Here is a 25,324-nt window from a genome sequence, read left to right on the forward strand (position 1 = left end):
TGGCTAGCCCCGGTTTTTAAGGGATTTTTTTTTCTCGAGGGTTCAATCATTTTAAGCCCAATATAAGAGAAGCACACACCCCTTACGTAGTCTGGGGAGAGTTGATCTATGCAGCTTTTCCTTTACATTACACAGATATTATCTGTGGGACGAAGCTGGAACCTCCAGATGCAGTAGGAGAAACTCAGCCACCACTCGTGACCTGCCTTCTATGCGCAATATAAGATATTAGTTTAAATTGGTTGGCACTGAAGTGAGCTCGGGATTGAAACCTGAACATTGCATAATGCATCCAACAAGGGTTATCCTCATTTTTTCGATAAACAAACTAAATCTAATAGGAAATATTTGTTTTTCTCAGGTTGTCTTGCTCAAAGCAGATTGTTTTTCCATTTAGTTCCTTGTTGGCGTGAACTCAACAATAACCAATTACTTCCTTTTGTAGATGGAGTTGCGCTTCGGCTTCATTGTGAAGAGTTTAGCTTAAAGCTTTCATGAGTCAGATTGAAGTTGTCTTTTTGGCGTTTGGGCCACTTTTTTAGGCTAAATACCAACCACCATTAACATTTTATTTACACCAATAAGTGCAGGTGCATCATTACAGTACTGATTTTGAGCAGCCTTAAAACATGTCTCCATGGCTGCAATGAGTCGACTGAAAAATTTGAAATTTTAAAGTAATATAGAGAAGTGGCAGTGACAGGATATGAGGAATATAGAGAAGTGGGATTTGAAGTAATATAGAGATTGGAGGCTAAGGAAGTGATAGTTGTGATATCAGGGACTCTAGTGGGTGTGATATATTCAAAGACATACAAGTAAATGTTTTGGGAAGAGTATTTGGAGTTGAAGCTTGTGTTTGAGGTGGTACTTACTGGTTGGAATGATGGCTCAACTATCATCAGGGTTGATTGTTCAAATGGAAGCAAGCATTGACCAAAGCAAAATGGGCTAAACTTGATGAAGAAAATAGTTAGTTTAATTTGTGAATTTGATATTCCTCCAATTCACCTGGAAATTTTTTTCATACATTATAAATCCTAGATCATGTAGCTGACCCCAGTTAGTGGGATAAAGGCTTGTTGTTGTTGTTATAGTATAAATCCTAAATTATATCTTCGTCAAACTAATTACCTCAGCATGCCCATTCTTTTCCTTGCTTATATTGTAAAGGAAATACGAAAACTGGCATGAATATAAAATGATCATTTATTGGTTAATCATACACTTCACAAACGGAGAAACTATGAATTATTCATTCCACCTTTCGATTTCTAGGCTTTCTTTAACATCTTAGGTTTAGTTTTTGAACTTAAGCGTGACCTTTATTAATTTAGTATCCCAATTTACTGTTTAGGTGCTTTATTAGCTAATATCTTATCACTTTGTTGACTAGAGTTCGGCTCATAATTATAAAACAGGTACTCGTGGCTGTTTTAGAGTATGTGAGTAAAGAATACAATGGAAATATCTCAATCATTCTATCATTTGATTTGGTGAAAGATTATGAATATTTAAACAATGGGGTTGCTTATGTCATGTATAGCTACCTTGTCAGATCAAATGATTATGTCATGTATTTTTGCTTGTCACTAGACCAAGAATCCATTTGTGCGACGAGTGTCACTGTGCTCTTGAAGTGGTTTCTAGGATGGCATACTTTAACAAATTTATAATACATCTATTCCAGCATTAATTTTTGTACAGGGACGACTTCTTGTTTCTCTTAGATCGTTAAGCTTGCTATAGCATATAAATATTACACTTAAATCCAGGGTTGATTGTGGGCTACTACTAGTTTTTGCGAGGATTAACGATACTATCAATAGGAAGATTTTATGGTAGGTAACAGAATACCTAAAAAATTTGTCCTATTTGATAATTTTATTTTTCTGGTTGTCTTTGATGCGTATCTCTATGGTTTATTACCTCTACCTATCATGGGTGAATTTTCAATAATGATGTTTTTGAGGGTCTATTTTTGTTTTTTGTGCTCCACAAATAACTTTCTGCATCATGTAGAGATAAACTAATTTATACTTAAAAGGAGATTGGGAGGGGTGGTGATAAAGTTTCTTTGGTTCTCATGGTTAGCTATACCGATTCACATTTTTGGTTTACTTTGATATAAATGTTCAAGAGATTATGGACACTGTGGGCTCTGTTTGTTATCTTAAGTTGGGTCTTTGCTTTGACTTGGGGCCTAATTTGGAGCCATTGGTCCTTTTATCCAACATGAACTCTATGTAGTAGGAGAAAATTCATGTCAAGGCTCAAGAGTGTTAATTTTCCATCAAAACTCGACTAACAAAGCAATTTTTGGCCCTATCAAATCCAAGTTGCTTAAGCCTTGGAGGCATGACCATTGGTGAACATCTGGGTTTTTGTCTTCGTTTGGCTCTACTTTTTTGCATTTTATTTAAAAAAAATGTATGTTTAACGAAGTGTGCTTTAAAAAGTTGTCATCATGTTTGTGCATTTTCTACATGATTCATGCGCATTTCAACTTAGGATGGAATTTATATTTTTAATGTAAAGAGTATTATCATTTTATTGAGTACCAACCTCTAATCTCTGCTATAGGCTAGGGTAATTCTTATCAATTGCTCAGAACTTTTTTGCTTTTTTACTTTATTTTATTATTATCTATTTAAGTCGGTTTGTTCTTCCCAGTTGCATTGCAATTTTTTTTTTTATTTTTATGGTCTTTAATTTTGTTGGTTATTGATTTTGTAAATGCTTTTAAAATTGTTCAGTTTTTTTAACGAATTCCATTCCTAGCAGTTTATGCTTTTCTATTTTTGACATAAAAAGAAACTTTGTAAAACTTTTGAAGTAACTTTTTGCAGGTTTATGAAAGCTGCCTGGCTACTCTGAAGATTCCAAAATCTATATTACAGGGTTCAGATTTATTATTAATGGGGTTTCCACAATCTGGGAACTCCTATTTTTTGTTGATGCAGCTTGATAAGGATTTCAAACCTCTTTTTAATTTGCTAGAGACTCAACCAGAAACTGATGGGAAGTCATTGTCAGTCGGTAACATTAATCTTGTTGTTCGCTTTAATAAAATTGACATTAGTCAGATGCAGATGGTTGATGATGATTTGAATTTGAGCCTTCTAAACTGGCAGAAGATAAGCTCCCTCCCAAACTTGGCTACTTTGAATCAACTTTCTAAAGATGTCCTTCCAATGTTGGGGTTGGAGCATGCTTTGCAATTTCCTGACTCTACTCAACCAAGCTTTTCATCTATTGTTGATGAAGTGTTTGAATCTGACAAAGATGCTTCAGGAACCCATGTTGCGGGTCAAAATTTTCCCTCTTCATTTAATGTGCCATCCTTTTCACACTTGAGCTCTCTTTCTACTAATAGTCAAGGAACAATTGTTGGTGTTGTTGGTTCCCCAAAGTTGGATGGTGGAATCCAAAATTCTCAAATAAGCACCTTCAACAAAGTTTCTGCCAGTTTGAATAACTCGTTTTATCCATCTAGTAATGCGAAGGTTCAACTTAACAGTAGCAATTCAGCTATTTTCTCCTCAAGCTCAACAAGAAACACCCCTTTTCAAAAACTTTCATCTTCAAAATCTGAACAGGATTTGAGCTCTCTCAAGCCTCTGTATTCTAGTGACCTTGGTCAGTTTACTTCTTTGGATGAGGATCAAGCCAAATTGATAACCGGTTCTTCAGGTTCTGCATTAGTTGTGAATCGAGGAAGCCAGTTGATGTCTCCACCCCAGGCAACTGTTTCTCGGGCCTCAGTACCTATTAGCAAAATAAATGGTTCCAAAGGTTCATCTTCTAACCATTTAGCTGGATATTTGAGAAGTACTGATTCAAGTTCATTGATTGCTGCCCCCTCTTGTAAGTGCATTATTTTGGTGTATTTTTATTGTTAGTATTGATTTACTATCATTTCCTTCATGACTTGTTGGGTGCCACAGGTCAAAATTTAGAATCTGGAACCTCACAGGCCTTAGGGCTAAGGGTTATTTTTAAACAGGAAAGAACTGCTCATAAAAGGTCCCTGTCTGACATTTTAAACATGATACCATCATTCAAAGAGCTAGAGCAGGATGGTCGTCCACGGAAGAGAATGAAAACCTCAGAATCCACTGATTTACCCGAATTGTCAGCTTTCCCATCACGCAGATCTGGCGTACACATGTATGGGAGTCTCCTTGCTGAGGCTACTCATGGAAATGCTCCTTCAAACATATATGTGTCTGTCCTCCTCCATGTTGTTAGACATTGTTCACTGTGTATTAAGCATGCTAGACTAACAAGCCAAATGGAAGCTCTTGATATTCCCTATGTTGAAGAAGTTGGTCTACGATCTTCATCTTCAAACTTGTGGTTCCGATTGCCATTTGCTCAAGATGGCTCATGGCATCATATTTGTTTACGTTTAGGCAAACCTGGAAGCATGCATTGGGATGTTAAAATAAAGGACCAACATTTTCAGGAATTATGGGAACTTTATAAGGGAAGTACTGGTACACCATGGTACCCTGGTGTTCGTATTGCTAATGCATCTGATGTTGATTCTCACATCCATTATGATCCTGAAGGAGTGGTTCTGTGTTATAGAACAGTTGAAGCTGATAGCATTGCGAGGCTTGTTTCGGATTTAAGAAGGCTATCAAATGCACGGTTATTTGCTCGTGGAATGAGGAGGCTAATTGGGGCCAGAGCAGATGGTAAATTAGATGATTCCAATGCATGCTCTGACAATAAGCTGCAAGTACAAAAAGCTGTTAATGAGCCTGTTGACAAGTTAACCGAACAGATGAGAAGAACATTCAAGATTGAGGCTGTTGGTCTTATGAGTTTATGGTTTAGCTATGGTTCAATGCCTGTAATGGCACACTTTGTTGTTGAATGGGAGTCTGGCAAGGAGGGCTGCACAATGCATGTTTCTCCAGACCATCTATGGCCACATACAAAGGTTTGTGCTCCCTTTTATTGTCTCGTGCTTGTTGGATCGATGAGGAAATTTTCTTGCTGCAGTTTTTTTTTTTCCGCGTCTATGCGGAGGGCAATTATCGTTTCTATTTTTTTTTGTTTCAGCCTTTGACATTCTGCAGAGATGAGGAAATTTTCTTGCTGCAGTTTTTTTTTTTCTGCGTCTATGCGGAGGGCAATTATCGCGGAGGGCAATTATCGTTTCTATTTTTTTTTTTTGTTTCAGCCTTTGACATTCTGCAGAGAATAAGTTTCTTTTGTTCTCTCATGTGCATGTCTATTCATTTTTGTGCATGTTAATTTTAATAATGTTCCTGCTAATTATTTTTCATATGTATATGTATATATATGCTTCTAGCTTCTATCAGCATCTTCTTTTAGTAATTGTTTTGCCTACTTACTTTTGTCATTTTTACGGGAGTCTGCACACATTGTTATTTGCTATTCTGATGGCTTTGAAGGTTTTTTAGTACTTGGTAAAATGGTCAATTAATTCACTTCTTGAAAGCATCATTCACAACTAAACAGCATATTGAGATAGTTTATTGACTTTAATATCATTATTTTTATCAACACCGAGTTTTTAGTTTTTTTCCAAGATTATTCCTGTGAACTATATCATGCTAAATTATGATAAACAAATTGACGTATATTTTAGTACTGCTAAATGGTGTGCTAAATTGTGCGTATGTTGAATTTTAAATCTTTGTCTATTGTTGATCTTATGTTGACGCTCCTTATGTCTCAAGAGTCAAAAGGTAATTTAATGCCATAAATTTGTAGTCTTCTAATTTTTGTGGATTGGTGATTATTTTTAAATAATTATCTTCCCAGAGGATTGTGGAACGTTCAGAATGAATGCTCCTAAATCAGTAATTTGAGTCATTTAACTTGCAAAATAATTAAGTTGGGTTTAAAGTTTGAGTTTTTTTTTAATTGTTTTTGTAAGGCATTGTTATAGAAGGCTAGAAAAACTAGAAAAAAAACTATGTCAGAAGGGTTTTTAAGGGATTACAATAAACTTTGCTGTTGCAAGAGGTTGATGGATGTGGACATGCAATCCATTTTAGGTTGCTTATAGTTATTCTTATTCAGATTAGTAGGCATAGAAAGAAGTGATAATGTAATGAAGAAGTTTGCTAGGATGTCAGTAAGAGGACTGCTTGCTAGCGAGTAGAAGGGGGGCTGATGGGGGCAGCATTTTTTAACAAACTTCCACGTGACATGCAAATAGCCTCTTCCAATGGTGTATCCTTAGGCTGGGCATTGGCAGCTGAAGCAGCAATCTGGTTTACTTCCTCCTTACTGATGGTTTTGAAGTGTTTTTTTGAAGCAGTAGGCTGTGGGCTATTGACTGATGACGAGTGGCTATGGGAAGGAATTGGGACTACTGAAGGGCCCCCTCCAGTTTCTATAGGTTTTTGATTAATGATGATGTTATTTAGTGGCTGTGAGAAAATGGAATAATTTATAGAAATTTGCAGTTTGTTGTATCCATGATAGGATACGGCCCTTAATAGGAAGGAATGTCATAGTTTTGGAAGATTAGCTAGTGGGAGGATTGATGACATGAGATTAAAGAATGTGTTTAAATGTTGTTATAATTTCATCTCTTTCACATTCTATTAAATTACTTACATAATTGAACCACTTCTAAGTAATATTTTTGATACATTTTAAATATCTGATACCAATATGATGCAGGATAAATTAGGATTAGGTTTTCATAATGTAACTGATGTGTAGCATGCTTCCATGCAAATTAAAATTGTGGTTTCATACATAATTCGTATGAGTTAATCCAGTAATTTTTTTAAATGAAAACTTGTGATGCTAGAATTAAAAACCGTTAATTGAATGCTAAAACATTTCTTATAATTTAGCCAATACAATATATATATATATATATATATATATATATATATATATATAGAGAGAGAGAGAGAGAGAGAGAGAGCACCACCAACAACAACAAGCCTTTATCCCACTAAGTGGGGCCTGCTACATGAATATTTTTTCTTCATTGTGTCCTATTGAGTGTCATATTTTCATCATATTTTATACAATTAATAGTCTAATTAGGTTAATTTCTACATATTAGATTTTTTTACTTGTCACTTTTAATAAAAAGATTAAAAGTACTAAAGTAACTAAACAAAATACTAACTTTATGTTGGTGAAATAGAAAATGGAACAAGTTTATCATATTAAAAGAAAGGCACAATTTGATGAATTATGTCAGAATTAGGTAAGTGGCATTCGTCGGAATAATACATACAATTTATACTAAAAAAATTGAAACTTGAAATATTATTCAACCAAAATGTTTTGAATTTCATTCCTCAATTCAGTATTTATGAACTCCTTATAAACTAGTTTAGTAGACGCCTCACAAAAGATCAATCTCAATTTAACTTTTAATTAAATCAAAAACAATTTTCATATTTTATAATCACAATTTATTCAGTTTTAAATTTTAACTTAAGAACAATCATCCAAGGATTCACTTAATTGCCTTAGGAACCACATGCCAAGGACGTCCATTAGTCGCCAAAGTCAAATTACACATGTCAATATCAAAATGCATGTTTCCTTCCACAGCAGAGACTGTAAGTTACATAAATGGTCTGTTTGGGGCAGCTGTAGCTTATCCAGCTTCTGCTGATAAGCAGCTTATCCTGATAATCTGCTGATGAGCAGCTGATCCGGATAAACTGTCTGACAGTTTGGTTGACACTTATGGAAAACAGTTGATTCTGGAAAATTGACCATTTTGCCCCTGTTCTGAGTAAGCAGTTTAGCTGTTTGATTAGTGCGTTTACATACACATCACACATAATTCTTAAGAATCTATGTATCTAACACCTAACATACGCTTATGGCATTTACATACACATCACACAATTCTTAAGAATTTATGTATCTAACACCTAACAAAATTTGACTTTTTTATATTTCTAACACTCGAATATTTCATATCCCATAAAAAATGCCACTATAACTAATTTTTGAAAATGAAATGCACATTTTCTTGCATAGTTAAATTGGTATAAATATAAATATCAAAGTGTAGATACGTAGGAATTGTGAAGCATGCATGTAAATCTTACAATGAGTAAAAAAAAACTTCACAGTAAAGATCACCGCAATAGCCCATGATTCAGATCCAAGAACCCTCCTCCTTTTCTTTCTTTCATTCTGATCGGAGCTATAACGTTGAATCCGATCTCCATTTCATAGGTCAAATCAAATAATACCACCACCGACTTGGGGAAACAAAACTAATTCCGAATGTTATCCAAACCAGAAAACATAAAAACTGAGCAGAGATACAAAGAGGATGGAGATTGCGAGTTATTTCACCGTTATAGACGCAGGTGACGTAGATCAAAGCCTCGCGAGGCCCTTTCATGGCTTCGAGCGGCGATGCATAGCCCGGTCCCTTCACTTCCTGAGCGCAGCAAGCCTTTCCTCCTGCGGCCAAAGCCCTGTCCACTTCCACTGCTCCGGCCATTGTCTTCTGCGCTGCTAGGCGGTCCCAACTATTAGTGGCGAGATAAGACAACCGACACATTAATAGCGCAATTCAAAAGAGAGGACGTTTTTCGGCATTTTACAAACGAGCGTGATACAAAAAGAGATAAATTTGGGACGGCTGCGATCGACTCTTGCGTATGGACGGGAGAGGAGCTTGCAGTTGGAGTCGTCGATGTAGAAGGATACGGGGCACCAGGGGGCGTCGAGGCAGTCCAGGAGATCCATGGCGGCGAACTCGCGACCCAGAACGCCGAAGCGAACTCGGCGACCGAAGCCTCCACGAATCTCGAAGTGAACTCGGCAAACAGCGAAGATTCCGCTCTTTGAGAGTGAAATGCGAAGGAGAAAGCGACCGAAGCCTCCACGAATGTTGAAGCGAACTCGGCAAACAACGACGATTCCGCTCTTTGAGAGTGAAATGCGAAGGAGAAAAGACGAAGAAGGCCACAGGAGTAAATAATCCAATTGAAAACGCGGCCCGTGGGGTCCTCCCAGGGGCCGCGTCTTTTATAAATTTCAAAACGCAGTTTTCTATAAGCTGTGCATAAGTGCGAACCAAACAGGACAGCGGCGTTTTCAAAACGCCACCCGCACTTATAAGCCGCCCCAAACGGTCCCAAAGTCTTTCCTTAGATTAAAAAAAAAGCAATTAAAGCTGCCACTTAATAATTCTAAACTCCACTCCAACACTCAAACCGAAACCCAATTAATCTACTTCAAGGAACACCTAACCCAACCTAGCTATCCCACAGTAGCCTCCAATCACAACCAATGAGCAAAATAACTTCTAAAATTGCCAATCTCTATCAACTGGAAGCAGCATAAATGAAGAAATAATGTAGTCTGCAATAACCTCCCCAATAATTTTTGAAAATTATCCTAATTGAATCAATGAAGAAATAATGTAGTCTGCAATAACCTCCCCAATAATTTTTTAAAATTATCCTAATTGAATCAAGACTAAAATCATTACAACCATGTAGTTCAATATATAGTTTGGAAAAAAATGCAACGTTTATTAGCCAGTACAACCCTTTTCTACCATAATTGTTGAATATATGCTAAAAGAAAATATAAACCAGCTAATGAAAAAATAAAATAAAATAATGCATTCCACAACAGCCTTCCCAACCATTTATTAGAATTAAACGAAAATGAGTCAAGATTGAAGCCATTACAGCCATGTGACCTTATCTAAAGTTAGAAATTAAAATACAACCTTACTTGTCCATCATCACTAATATGCACTCCAATTTAGAAATAGCAAATAAATAAATCAGCTAATGAAAAGAAGAAAATACATTAATTGCACATTAATTAAGGTTTGGTGTGCTGCATTTTACTTGAACAAGCAATAAGCTTTCCATTTACTTCTCTTTTTGTGTCTCAGTTGCTTACCCTGAATCAATGCTATGGCACCATTTTAGTTTAGAATACCAATGGTATATTGTTTCAAATTTTTTGTGTAGCATTCTATATAAGGCATACAATTATAATGTTATTACAATTTAGATTTGCATTTCTATCATTGGAGGTGATCTTGCACCGGCTAATTGATTTTGTTTCATGCAGTTCCTGGAGGACTTCATCAATGGCGGTGATGTTGCATCCTTCTTGGATTGCATCAGGTTAACTGCTGGACCCTTGCTGGCTCTAGCTGCTGCGATACCTCCTGCTAGGATGTCTGGTCCTGTATCTACTGGTCCCTCTCCCGTTTGTAAACCTGGAAGCTATGTCCCATCACTGGGATTTCTCCCTAATTCATCTATGTCTAATGTTGTTATGCCTGTATCTCCTGCAGCCTCAACAGGAACGTCTGTTTCAGCTCCTCTTAATAGTCACAATATTCAAAATGCAGCAACTCTGTCTGCTGCTGGAAGATGTGTTTCAGGAATTGTTCCCAGTTCACTGCTACCCATTGATGTCTCTGTGGTCTTGCGAGGCCCGTATTGGATTCGTATAATATATCGCAAGAGGTTTGCTGTTGATATGCGTTGCTTTGCTGGAGACCAGGTTTGGTTGCAGCCAGCAACACCACCAAAGGGAGGGCCTGCATCGGGGGGTTCATTGCCTTGCCCACAGTTTAGGCCTTTCATCATGGAGCATGTTGCACAAGGTTTGAATGCTTTGGAGCCTAATTTTCCTGCTGGTGCACATTCTGGCGGGCATTTGAGCTCAAGCAATACTGCACAAAATTCTATAGCTCAGCCTATGGTACCTAATGGAAATCGTTCTGGTCCTGTTACTGGTGCTGGAATGCCAAGACCTGTAGCTCTTATTGGGAACCAGATGTCTGGCAACTTGAGCCGCGCTAGCAATAACATGCTAACAACATCTGGGATGCCTTCAGGTATATCAGGGGTACCGATGAGGATAGCTCAAGGTACTGGCGTCCCTGTGCATGTTAGAGGGGAACTGAATACTGCTTTTATTGGTCTTGGAGATGATGGAGGTTATGGAGGTGGATGGGTTCCCCTAGCAGCACTTAAAAAGGTTTTACGTGGTATTCTTAAGTATCTTGGCGTCTTGTGGTTATTTGCACAGTTGCCTAATCTTCTCAAAGAGATATTGGGTTCAATCCTAAAGGATAATGAAGGGGCATTGCTAAACCTGGACCAAGAGCAGCCAGCCTTGCGCTTCTTTGTTGGGTGAGTTGCAGATTTTGAAATTGATTTCTGCATGCATACTTATTTTAGATTATGTCTAATTTTTTCTAGTAGAAGCATTATAAACTGGCATTTACCCCTTGCTGCTCTCACTTTGTTTCATTGTAAATGTTTATTTGTTTTTATTTAATATTTATGTTGTACTTTTTTACATCATACAGCTTAGGACAGGTGGTTTGTACAATTTATAATTGATGCTAATTGCGCTCAACTTTTATATATTTTTTTATTTGTAAATAACATCTGATTTGTTTCATGCCTGGTACATGATATAAATTCTCCCGCAATTACTTGATATCCATCAGTATGGGTACAGTTGCATGTTTGATTGTGTGGAACAAATACTCATTGAATGGGAATAAGGATTCTTCTCCACTTGGGAGAACCCCGAAGTTAATTTGTAAGCTCCGACCTGAACGACCTCAAAACTGAAATCCATCCATCACAATGAATTTATTGAATGAATACGACTTAAAAATAGTGTTGATGTTTTGATCTGACGTCCACCTTGCATGTATTTGAATTTTTTTGCCACTTAAGAAAGCCCCCTAGAAACTAGAAACTTCTACATGCTTATCTCATGATTGGGAATGCGCTTTAGGTATTATTAGCGAATCTAAAGGGATTAGAAAGTAAGGGTTAGTTTGGTTGTCACTGAAGGGACTAGAAAATCAATTATCAGTTCTCCTGCAATCCATCTTGTTTTTTTGTTATGGTTTGAAATAATTGAATGATTTTTCATGGAATCACGTACGCCAAAAAGTTGTATTGATGTTAAAGGGAACGGTTGTTCTTTGATATTTTCCTTTTTTGACTCCATTTGCTTGTAATGGTTGCTCTTGATATTTGCCTTTTTTCAATTTATTTGCTTAGAAATTAGAATTGAAGGAGATGAGGGTTGAAACTTTAGTCAAGCCGACTTATGAGTTGGTGCAAACTCTACTTGATAAATGACTCATGAGTTGAGCTTGATGAGTTAAAGTGGCTAAAAGCTGGGCCACCCTCCACTTGGCTCATCAGCTTGTGACCCAACTCATTTAAAAATTTTTAATGTAAATTATACTTTAAATATATTAAAACTTAATGGTCTATGTATGAATTCATTAAAAATATTTAAAGTTTATATGTTTCTTCATTATGTCTAGTATTCTTTTATTATTTCCTTAACTTCATTTTTTTTAACCATTTATTGTAAGAGTTACTTGAATTATAATTATCTTTTTTTCTTTCATAATAAATGACCCCGGCTCGTGACCTTTGCTTGAACTCATTAAATTAAACTTAACCTTGAGCTCAAACTCAATTACTTAGTCATAGTCAAGCTCAAGTTGGTGGTGTCTTAAGTGAGGCTTGACTTGTGTACACCGTTGCTAATACCCATTTCCCCTCTAACAGAGGAAAATTTCACCACTTTTTTTGTTTGCATGTTTCAACGCTTTAATATAGTTGTTTCATATCATATCTCAAATTTTAAAGTAGTTGCAATGAATTGTTTATGTTTTTCTTGGTGTTATTTGACTAACAATTGTAGATCAATTTATTGATAGCAGCTAAAACAAATAAGCACTAAAAAATATTCAAACTTAAGGCAATATCATCATATAACATTTGCTTAACAAGATATTAAAGAGAGTTTCAGCCAAGTAGAAGTCTTCAACTGTAGATCTGGAGAGACCATAAATTTAGGGAGTCGAGGTCTCCCCACTTTAAGCCTAGGAGAATTTGCTTGGTTTCTTATGTAAGTTACCACCTCTAAAAGACTAGTTGCCTTTGTTCAAGCTTCCTTCGATTTGCCTCTTCCGGATATATCATTTCCTTGCAGTTTCTAGCATTTCAGCTGGAAGTTGTCGTTGTTGTAAGCTCGCATTTATATGGATTAAAAGGGCTCAAATATGCTATCAAATTGTGATCATCCTACTAGTACATTATGTTATATCAGATATATCCTGGACAGTGTCATCTCCTCAGCATATGCTTTAGCTCGCAACTCAGAGTAATTGTCAAAGGGGACAAAAGAACAAGGAACATGTTTGCTTGTCAATCAGTGGAATTTTTTCCACCACTAGCATAGCTAACAATGTTTTGTCTGGCTGTCGAGTGTATGAAGCCATGGGTCCATAGTCCCTTACTAACCTCTTTCCATTCAGTTACGTTTTGCTTAAATTTTAATCTATTTTGTTGCACGACCTGCTGCTTCGTCTCACAACTCCTGCCCATTTTTGACCAATCACGCTTAATTAACTACTACAAGAACACTCTCGAATGAATCAAAAGATCATATCATATACGAACTGTTTGGTTAACTTGCTCAAGTTATTTTTACCCATAAAATAATCTTTCTCGCGTAATTTCTAAGGTATCGTTTGGGATAACTTTTTATTTTTTGCTCTATTTTTTATTTTTTTATTTTTTTATTTATGTTTTGATTTGAAGCAAAACATGTTTGACATATTTGATTTCGATATAATTGTTTTTGAAAGCACATAAATATTGTTTCAAGTGTTTTCAAAAATATGTTAATTTTTGTTTAGAAACAAAAAAATAAAAACAAATAAAAAACAAACAAAATAAACATATTTTTAAAAACAAAAGAAAAAAAAACAAACTCAACAAATTTGATCCCAAAAAATCCCTAAATTGTTCTAATTTTGACACTCAAAAGTATAATCTCTATAGAGTCATCCATAACATGAAACCATTTGGACTTTAGATTCCCATGAGTTGGCTTGACACCAAGTTTGAATAGTGGTATCAAAAATTGATCCCACACGTCAACTCGACCCGAACTTGATTTGAAAAATATGGGTTTGGGTTGACCTGAATAATTTTTCAGGTTGAGTTCATATTAGGAATAATACCCTATTTAATATTTTGGGTCGATTTCGGGTTGACCAACCAACCAAAATTGACACCTTAACCCGAAATTGAGACATCAACCCAAAATCGATTTGAGATTGACTCGAAATAGACCCTAATTTGACTTGAATAATTGTTATTTCTTATGTTAAACGGGTTATGTGTGTCAGTGGGTTCAAGGTGGACGGTTTTGGGTTGTACTTTTTGACTTATTAGATGTTTGGGAAGGATTTGCTAGGTGGAGCCTGTGATTTATCTCTCCCACCCACCTCTCTCCCACCTACCTCTCTCTCTCGCTCTACCTCTCTCCACTCACCTCTCTCCCGTTTTCTTTAAATAACATCTTTTGGTCTGTCATATTGTCATAAGTGCTAAAGTCCTCTTGAGAGCTAAGAGAGAGAAAGGAAGAGATAAAGAGAAAGAAAGTTTTCTTGTAAACATCGAGGTGCTCGACGGTGTAATTTCTTGAAGTACTAAAATCCTCTGTTGCTCTGTGGACGTAGGCAAATTAGCCGAACCACGTAAATCTGTGTGGTTTTTTCTTGTTTGCAATTTTTTTATTCAATTTTTTTCACTTTATTGTCGTCGTTTTTCATAACACTTGGTATCAGAGCTTTCGTTCGGATCTAAGGAAGAACGATGGGCGGAGATGAAGTGATGACATCAGGGATCAAGAAGTTCAATGACACAGATTTTGCTTATTAGAAAACTCTATGGGAAGAAACTTCATCTTCCGTTATTTGGAAAAAAATCGTAAAGATGGACGATGCAGAATTGAATCTGTTGGATCGACAGGTTCTGGGGGTTATTCGATTAATATCGTCGAGATCGATTGCTTACAACGTCATCAAGGAGAAAACTATTGCAGATCTCATGACGGCTTTGTCAGGTATGTATGAAGCAATCGACGAATAACAGTGTGCACTTGATGAAAAAGTATTGTCGAGATCGATTGCTTACAACGTCATCAATGAGAAGACTATTGCAGATCTCATGACGGCTTTGTCAGATATGTATGAAGTAATCGACGAATAACAGTGTGCACTTGATGAAAAAGTTATTAAAGTTAAAGATGACGGAAGGTGTATGTGTTGCTATACTTAAATAATTCCAATACTATCACAAATCAATTGTCTTCTATTGAAATTGATTTTGATGATTAGATGTGCGTTGTTGTTGGCGGCTTCATTGCCAAATAGTTGGGAAGCCATGAGGATAATAGTTAGAAGTTCTGCAAGTAAATATAAACTGAAATATGATGATATTTGTGATTTGATTTTGACTGAAGAGGTGCGCAAGAAAGATTCTGGCGAGACCTCGGGTTCGAGTTCGACACTAATTGTTGATTTCAGAGGGAGATCACAGGACATGAACTCAAACAGATGAATATTAAAATCAAAATCTGATCAACAATCAACCTGCTAGAATTGTGGCAAGACTGACCACATATGAAGATTAAAATCAAAATCTGATCAGCAGTCAACCTGCTAGAATTGTGGCAAGACTGACCACATAAAAATGAAATGCAGGAATTTTAAGAAAGAGAATGATAACACAAATGTGGTGACTGAAGAGATACATGATGCACTATTGTTGGCAGTTCACAATTCTGTTGATAACTGAATACTGAATTCAGGGGTTTCATTCCATACATCTTCTCACCGTGAGTTGATGTGAAATTATGTTGCAGGTAAATTTGAAAAGATATATATGGCTGATGTAAAGCTCTAGACGTGGTGCAAATGAGAGACGTTGATATTGCACTCCCTAACAAGAACTAAAAGATATATCTGGCTGATGTAAAGCTCTGGACGTGGTGCAGATGAGAGACGTTGATATTGCACTCCCTAACAAGAACAAATGAACTTTGCAAAAGGTCAAACACGTTCCTGAGTTGAAGAAAAATCTAATTTCTGTTGGGCAGCTCAATGAGGGTGGTCATTCAATAGTGTTCTCAAATAGCACTGGAAGGTTACCGAAGAAGCGTTAGTACTGACTCGGGGTAAGAAAACTGACACACTATATATGACTATAGGTTTACTCAACACTGTTGCCTGTTGCTACTACAGTTGCTACAGTTGCTTATAACACAACAAATTTGCGGCCTTGCAGACTTGGTCACATGAGCCAGAGCTATAAAGAAATCTTGCAAGAAGAAAATAACAAGTAGGAGCTGGCCAAGAAGGAGACGGATTCCCTTTCAGAGAATCAAACTTGGGAGCTGACAGAACTTCCATCAGGGAAGAATACATTGCACAACAAGTGAGTGTACCAGATGAAGACTGCGTTTGATGACAATAAGAGGTACTAGGCTGAACTTTTTGAAAAGGACTAAGGAGACGAATTCCCTTTCAGAGAATCAAACTTGGGAGTTGACAGAACTTCCATCAGGGAAGAAGACACTGTAAACAGATACAGGAGTAACCCAGGAAAAAACTTGGAGGTACAAGTTGTAAACAGATGCAGGAGTAACCCAGGAAAAAGCTTGGAGGTACAAGACTATGTTGACGTTGATATGTCGGAGATTACCATAAGAGGTACTAGGCTGAACTTTTTGAAAAGGACTTTCAGCTGAGGCAGGATATTGCCCATGCATTGAGAGCTGTAAACAGATACAGGAGTAACCCAGGAAAAAACTTGGAGGTACAAGACTATGTTGACGCTGATATGTCGACGAAAGATGCTACTCTTGAGAAACTAAAGTTGTGCTCGACTTCAGTTGATCTTCCAACGTGAAGACAAGTGCCATGAGTTGTAGAGATGGAGGAAAGTGGAGGATATCATGATTGAGGAAAAGAACGGTACTTCCATCAGATGATGCAACCAGTAGGTGGTGCAGTCACTGTCTTAGTCTCCATGTGAGAGAATTGTTAGGTGGAGTCCGTGACTTACCTACATCACCTATCGCGTCTCACCTACCTTTCTATCACTCTCCTCTCTCCCATCCACCTCTCTCCCATTTTTTTTAAATAGTCTCTTTTGTCCTGTCATAGTGCTAAGATTTCTCTCCCATCCACCTCTCTCCCATCCACCTCTCTCCCGTTTTCTTTAAATAGTCTCTTTTGTCCTGTCATAGTGCTAAGCCAAGTCCTCTTGAGAGCTAAGAGAGAGAAGGAGAAAAGAAGTTTTCTTGTTAACGTCGAGGCGTTCGATGGTGTAATTTTTCGAAGTACTAAAATCCTCTGCAGTTCCGTGGATGTAGGCAAATTAGCCGAACCACGCAAATTTGTGTGTTTTTTTCTGGTTTGTAATTTTTCGATCCAGTTTTTTCACTTTGTTGCCGTCGTTTTTCATAATATTTAGATTCAAGCAGTTTTGAGTCGGGTTAATTTCGTGTCAGACCCAAACCCGATTTGACACTCTTAATTTAAATCAATTTGGACAAGGGCCAAACAATCGAACAAGCATGAAATGTCTAAAAAATCTTAGAAAAAATTTAGTCCTAGTTTTAGTTTGTTTCACCCACTCCATCGTCGAAATAGAATGTGCCTACCAAGGATTCTACTTCCAATGTGTTATGCAAGTCAAAAAGCAAGTTATGGAATTTAGCAGCTTGGATGAGCCTCTACAAGGCTCATGAAAAGCTAGCCCCTAGCCCTCACTGACGAAACTATTATGTGGTATGTTAAGTGGTTTGAGGCCAATATTGGGAGTCACATCGATTTCTCTTTTATCACGTTGGATTAGAGAGGTTTTTTTATTCTAAGGTTCACTGCAAGATGATGAAGATATTGACAAGTATTTGCTCTTCATTTCATTGAGGACATTGTCTTCCGATATCAAGTTAGATTTTTTATAGCTAATTAAATTTGAAGTGTTGTTGAGCTGATTATACACCATTGATAGTACCACGTCATAGAAAGTTTCTATTATAAGAACTCAAGGAAGGAAGTTGTGGTGGTATTAAGAAAGCGCCAATATTGACATTTTCTTGTTAATTGTATCAAGTTTCAGAATTTGTAGAAGTCTTCCATAATGACAAGGAGAGTTTTGTTACCGGAATGTTTAGTTTGAAAAAGTAATGATCTGGTTGATTGAGCTATTTTATATTATGATCTAATTGATGAATTGTTCTTTGTAAGTTTCTATTAGGATTTCTATGCAAACTTCAGTAAATTGCCTTGAGAAATAATAAGCGCTCAAGGAGATTGCACACTATTAAACCTTGCCCCACTTGATCTATATGAAATGTGAACCACACATTTTGTTCCCAACATCTATCTCGTATGTGAGATCATCTAATTTTATGCATGCTATTGTTTTCACAAACAATTTTTTGGAGTCTCAAGAGATTGAGGGATTTTGGCTAAGATTTGGAATTAGGTTTATGTTTTAGTGTTGGATTATGATTTATGTATTTCTTTTTTAAATTTTTCTTACATTTGATGGAAATGAGTGATTTGAACCTTTTATTTTGAGTTGGGGGTTATGATTTGTGTGGAGTATGGAGGAAATAATGATTTTCTTGCTAACTCTATTGAACGTCCAGAATTTGTAGAGTCCTGCACTCTGACAAGGAGGGTTTTGTCACCCAAATGTTTATGTTGAAAAAATAATGATTTTGTTGATTGAGCCAAGTTAGTTTGTTCATGGCAGTTAAATATGAAGAGTTGTTGAGCAGTACCATGCCATATAAAGTTATTCTATTAGAAGAACTTAAGGAAGAAGGACAATGACAGGGTTGATGTGGTATAGGCGTTATTAAAAAAGTGCCAATATTGGGGGTGCTTTTCTTATTAATTGTACTGAGGTTCCAAAATTTGCAGAAGTCCTCCATCAGGACAAGGAGGCTTTCATTACCGGAATGTTTAGGTTGAAAAGAGAATGATCTTGTTAATTGAGCTATGTTTTATTATGGTCTATTTGCGGATGTTCTTTGTAAGATTTATTAGAATTTCTATGCAAACTTTATCAAATTTTCTTTAGAAATACTAATTGCTAAAGTAGGCTGAACACGATTGAACGCTGCACCACTTGATCTATATGCAAGATTAACGACACATTTTGCTACCATCATATTTCTCTGAGTTGGGATCATCTAATTTTAAAGTGGTGCCATTGTTTTTGCAACCAATTTTTGGTGTCTTAGGGGATGGAGAGGTTTTGGATAGATTTGAAATTAGGTTTATGTTTAGTGTTGGATTATGATTTTATATTTCTTTTTAATTTTTTTTAAAACATTTGGTGGATGGGAGTCGTTTGAGCCTTCTATGATGTGTTGGGGGTTAAGGTTTGTGTGGAATAGTGGGGAAGGGTTAGAAATAGGCGGAATGGGTAATGTGTGAAATGGATGGGACGGGTTGCATTTTACCTTGTTGCCAAATTGATGACCTTGGTGATATATATTATACTTTCTTATTCTTATCTTGCTGTCTTTGTGTTCTCCTTTGAGTTACTAGTTTCTTTTATTGAATTTTAACCTTAAGATATGAGAAGAGCATGAGAGAGCTTAGAGAGATGAGTGAGGAAGGTTTTCAGATGGGAAGAGAAAATGAAAGGCTTTCTCTAGATTCATGCATAGAGGAGGGAACTTGTAAAAAGAGAGAAAATGATAAATTCGACTGGGGAGAGAGCCGCCTAAAATTTTAAGAATAATAGGATTGTTTTAAGATACAACATTCCTATCCCTATTTATAGAAATTAGCTCATTTTAAAACAAACTTTAACTGAGAATCCTAACAAAAGAATTATTATATTTAATTAAAAAATGAAGGATAATCCTAATTGATACACCACTCAAATGCTTTATTTGATTGAGCATGCATTTTGACACGAATTTTAAGATCTCAAAGCACTTGAGTATTTGGACTTGAAAACTTGGGAATTGATCTCGGGATTCATTTGATCTCCATTTTAAAAAAAAGTTATAGTTTGGGATAATACGATTCAATTAGGCAAACCCAGTGATACCAAGAATGTTTAGATTTGAGTTCAAATTGATCTGAATCAACTGTGTTGATGCGTCATTGAAGATTTTCTTGAGGCCATTAGGGGTGTCAAATGTCCTCCAAATTTTGCATACCCATGTGAAATTGAGTTGCTTGGCTATCCCAAGATCACTTAATTCTATGTTCAGTGTTGCTTTGATGTGCCACAACAAAATTTAATTATTTAAGGGTTTTTGAGCCATGTGATGGACTGAACTTTTTTTAAAAAATGATTTGAGTGCTCCATCCGGAAATATCTAATTGTTTTTACTAAGGTTTAATGGAGGACTTTTGGCAGAGAGAATGCTTAGACTTAATAATTTAGAGCTATACCAGCATATTGCCCAATGTCGGCCACCACCTAGCATCGATGCCTACAATCACCATTCCCCAATAATTTTTTGTCAATCATTGATGTCCAACACTCAGTCTTATCATTCCTCGGTCTCTTTTATAAAAAAAAGCTTTGGATATCATCATTTGATGATAACTCTAATATGTGAATACTCTTTTTTCATCATCATAGGGGATATAGTTTTTGGACTCATTTATATTATATTATATTGAAGCTTGGAAATAATACCCTTTGTAACACTAGGTGCATAATAGGGAAATTATTTCAACTGGGTTATAGACCGAGTTTTTTTTTTTTTTTTTTTTTTTGACCAAAAAGAATATCATATCTCTAATATGTAGTGATATAAAAGCGCAAAGGGCAATGTGACACATAGGACTTTTTTTTTGCCTCAAAGCGCGAAGCGCAAAGCGATGCGATGGTTTTATTAACCAAAACACTAATAGATTATATGAAACTATTAATGATATATATATATATATATATATTCATTAGTAATTATAAAAAAGTCTTAAAGGTTGATATAAAAAAAAAGAAAATGTGATACAATACATAACTTGAAGGCAAATATTGAGGGTAAACATGTATATTAAAATTTCGAATAATTTCTAATTGTTTGCCACATAATTAAATACCTAAACTTTGCAAAATAATAATAATAATAATAATAATAATAATAATAATAATAATAATAATAATCTCTGCAAATTAACTTCAAGGCTTTGAATAGCTCCTTAGGGTAGCGAAGCGGGCGAAGCGGGCGAGGCGGGCGAGGCGGGCGAAGCGGGTATTGATTGACTTTGCTTCTGAAGCGTGCTTTTAAAAACTTTTCTATGTTGCTCTCAACTTATCAATGTACGTGTAAAATTTCATGATGCTAAGGTGATAAATTTTCCCTACCCCGCCATAGATATTACACATAAACTTAATAATGAAATTCAAAATATTGTCTAAATTCGTATGGATTCAATTTTGACAGGAAATTTGTCATAATATTTGGCTTGATCTGGCCCCTGTATTCCATTTACTTTTATTTTTTACAACACCATCAGCCTGGCTAGGAAATTCACCCGGATAAGGGTAAACGTTTCATCCATCAGTTCATTTCCAGATCTGATTATGGGTTATCCTAATCAGTTCAAGCCCATTTTGGGCTTGATTTGGTCGTTTTTGATATGCTTTAACACTGAGCGACCAGTGTGCCCATTGCACTTGCTGAGCTCGTCCGATGCAACAGCTCATCCCAAATAAGCCAAATTAACTCCGGTCTATTCTCCCCCTTGTATCAAAATAATTGTTCGGTGAAAGATGGCTTTTTAATAATCCCAGCAATTACGTTTTACTCTGGATGCGGTTTTTTTGGAAACTTGACATTGTAGCATTACTTCGATTGTGGTGAAAGATGGCTTTTTAATAATCCCAGCAATTAAGTTTTACTCTGGATGCGGTTTTCTTGGAAACTTGACATTGTAGCATTACTTCGATTGTGCATAAGAAATCTCGTGTAAGCGATGGTTCTGCCAGATTTCAAAATGTTGATTTATTGCTGTACATTTTTTTTTTATTCATAGAACACTCGTTTTATTTGTCTAAAATGGCTATACTAATTAACCCGTGTTTTCTTTGTGCAGTGGGTATGTATTTGCTGTAAGTGTCCACAGGGTCCAGCTTCTTTTGCAAGTTCTGAGCGTGAAACGTTTCCACCATCAACAACAACAGCAAACACAAACCAGCGCACAGGAGGAGCTTTCATCATCTGAGACTAATGAGATATGCGACTACTTCAGCCGGCGCGTTGCTTCAGAGCCTTATGATGCCTCGAGGGTTGCATCCTTCATCACCCTCCTCACCCTCCCAATTTCAGTCCTGCGTGAATTTCTGAAACTGATTGTTTGGAAGAAAGGTTTATCTCAGGCACATAGCGGAGACATAGCTTCCACACAGAGAGCACGGATCGAGTTATGCTTGGAGAATCACTTGGGGTCTTCTTATAATGAGAACTCAGATGTCTCATCTGTGTCAAAAAGCAACATCCATCATGACCGTGCCCACAACTTCGTCGACTTTGCTCTCACTTTTGTCCTTGACCCCGCTCATATACCCCATGTCAATGCAGCTGGCGGAGCTGCTTGGCTTCCATATTGTGTCTCAGTGAGGCTAAAATATTCATTTGGTGAGAATCCCCATATATCTTTCCTTAGAATGGATGGGAGCCATGGAGGCAGAGCTTGCTGGTCTCGTGGGGATGACTGGGAGAAATGCAAGCAGAGGTTAGCGAGGGCCGTGGATTATGCCAATGGGAGTTCTGTGGGAGATATTAGCCAGGGAAGATTGAGGCTGGTCGCCGAGGCGCTTCAAAGAACGCTGCAGGCCTCGCTGCAACAGCTAAGAGAGGGCTCTCTTTCTTCTGCCGCTGCCATGACATAGAAGCTAGAGGTCTCGTCAATGGCTGAATTCATTAGAGATCTTGTACAGTGTAAATTAACCATCATCAAATGGTTTGTCATCAGGATGGAGAAGCATCATACATTAGCAAGGACCCATTTTTTCTAAATGAATTCAGATCAAACAGGGAAAGATGAAACCTGAAAGTCTACTGCATGCATCGGCTACGCCATTGAGTGGTTCAGTTGTCATCTGAATTTTGAACCGGAAGAATGATTTGGTGTACAAATGGTTGGATGTGTGTGACGTAGGTAGCTGGGTCAGATAAATGATATTTGTTGTCCAGTCCTTGAAGAATAAGTAGGGCATTGTAGAAAAGTGGGTTGGTAGTAGTTGTTGTAATATATGCCCTAGTGAAAGTTTTGGGGCTACTGCTCGATTATATTTCATTTGTAGGAACTCTATAAACCTGGCTTCCATCATGCCTTTGGAATCATCTAAAGAAACACAGTTTTTTCTTCATATTGAGTGGAAGATCTATTTTCAAGTTCATATTTTGCTACCATATTTATGTATAGAAATCAATGTTTGTAGATTCATAATGAAGCCATTGTTTTTGTTTATATTACATTTCATACCTCCTACTTAAATCCGCACGCAAGGTAAAAAAATGTATATTTGCCTTGGCAAAGTTTTTGTACAAAATTTTATATCTCCATTAAGTGGAAAATGTGGTTGGGCTAATTACGTTGGATCTGCTTCAGGCCTTCCGAGGAGGTTTACTTAGTTTTTTTTTGCCCCATAAGCTTTATTATTATTACTATTATTTTGTAGACTTGGGTCTGTGCTTGTATTTTGTAGTTGTTTATTATTAATTTTTTCTTAAGAAAATTATGTAAGCCCTGTTGGGTTTCAGGGGTAACAGTTTGCGCCTGGCCGCATACATTCATCGACTCTGGGTCTGTTTGGGGCAGCTGCAGCTTATCCGCATTCATCGACTCTCTCTGCTGAGATAAGCTCGTTCTTAGTTTCGATCATCAGTATTTTGTCAATTTGACATTATGAATGGACTCTTTTGGCTCTGTTGGATTCAAATTTGTCCGGTAAATTGTGCCCAAAGATGGAGTGTTGTGATTGAGGAAATGTCCCGTTGAGACGAATTGGGAGTTCTCTTGCTTTTGGATGCGTTTTATTTCATTTAATTAGTTGGGTTACAGAAGGGGGTTCACCAACAAATCTTTTTATATGAAATAACCAACTATTTATAAATGATAGAGGGAGGGGGGTGTTAAAAGTAAATTATGATATTACCCTTATGTTTAAAAATGTTAGTACATGATTATTTAGTCTTTTTTGTTAGTGCGTAATGTTTGGTAGCTTCTTGACCGTTGGATTGGTCATTTAGAAGTTTTTTTGTCAGGGGGGATTGCCGGGTTCCAGTGGTCGATTGGAGGAAAAATCGCCCGTTAGAGAAAAATTTGTCAGTCAGAGGAAAGTCGACCGTTAGAGGAAAATAGGCTATCGGAGGAAAGTCAACCATCGGAAAGAAAGTCGACCATTGGAGGAAAGTTGACATCGGAGGAAAGTCGACCATCAGAGGAAAAGTCGGCCGTTGGAGGAAAGTTTGTTGTCGGAGGAAAATATCGGTCATGGGAGGAAGAAGTTCGCAGGTGCGAGTTAGACAGCGGTTCCTTTGGCCCGACGGTGACATTTTCAAGCTATAAAGTTGCAAAATGAAAGCTCGAGCTTGAACCCGGTCTAAATGACAAATTTGAGCTTGACTCATAGTAATGAAACTAACTTGTGAGTCAGCTCATTTGAGCGGTAGATGAAATTATCATTGAAACTCACCGAAGAAGGTGGCTAGAGAAGTAGAAGTGCCCCCAACAACTTGTTTGATGATGCAGCACGGAGAACAATAGCTAGCTAGTCTAGTTATCCCGCAAAATGAGCTTCAACTCAAATTTGTTTAATAAAAAAGCTTGAGTTTGAGTGAGTGGAGCTCGAGTCCGCTCAACTCACTTACATGTCTAGACATACGTGATGGCCTTCTGATTGGTCATAGGCTGACAAACCCAATTTGTACCCTAGGTCCTACACTTGTTAATTTTAATGTGATTTTTTAGACCAATTTGTCTGATTTTGTTGCATTTATTCTTATGAACCGGGGAGGTGTTTATTTTAACTACAAGATGTGGGATTAAACGTTTATCAATTAATTTTCTCAAAGAATTTTAGCGAAACTGATTTGATAATAAATTATTGGACTTTAGGGTTTTCAAAAAGATCGGCCCAATGATATAAATTAAAAGCTTTTCAAAAAGATCGGCCCAATGATATAAATTAAAAAAAGAGTTGACCAAACTAACAATTTTAAATTAAAAAAGTTTGAATTATTACAAAATAATAATAATAATAATAACCTAATTATTTTGTTGGTTAATCAAACGGCCGGATTGATATGAACCAAAAGCTTGACTTTTGGAGCGGTCCAATCGAAATTTTGGATGGCTTCGATCGAGCCAACTGAATTAACAAAATCATGGCCATCCAAATCATCATTCATGGCCGCGATTTGCACCACGGTGATGGGAAAATATCCCCATGTTACAAAACCCTAACATTGCTGG

At 36.8% G+C, this 25,324-nt stretch overlaps 1 protein-coding gene across 1 annotated transcript in view; it reads left to right on the plus strand.

The window, feature by feature from the left end:
• The window catches only part of LOC110022057 (mediator of RNA polymerase II transcription subunit 14), a gene marked incomplete in the record, with an annotated part of 35,012 nt that extends 11,683 nt beyond the window's left edge, over positions 1-23,329 (plus strand). The window contains 4 exon segments of the mRNA XM_020720839.1: positions 2,850-3,867; positions 3,948-4,951; positions 10,078-11,153; positions 21,941-23,329. Coding sequence (XP_020576498.1) covers positions 2,850-3,867; positions 3,948-4,951; positions 10,078-11,153; positions 21,941-22,736 — 3,894 coding nt within the window.
• Positions 23,330-25,324: the final 1,995 nt, after the last annotated feature.

The sequence above is a fragment of the Phalaenopsis equestris genome, unplaced genomic scaffold (genome assembly GCF_001263595.1).
Source record: "Phalaenopsis equestris unplaced genomic scaffold, ASM126359v1 Scaffold000002, whole genome shotgun sequence".
Lineage (NCBI taxonomy): Eukaryota > Viridiplantae > Streptophyta > Magnoliopsida > Asparagales > Orchidaceae > Phalaenopsis > Phalaenopsis equestris.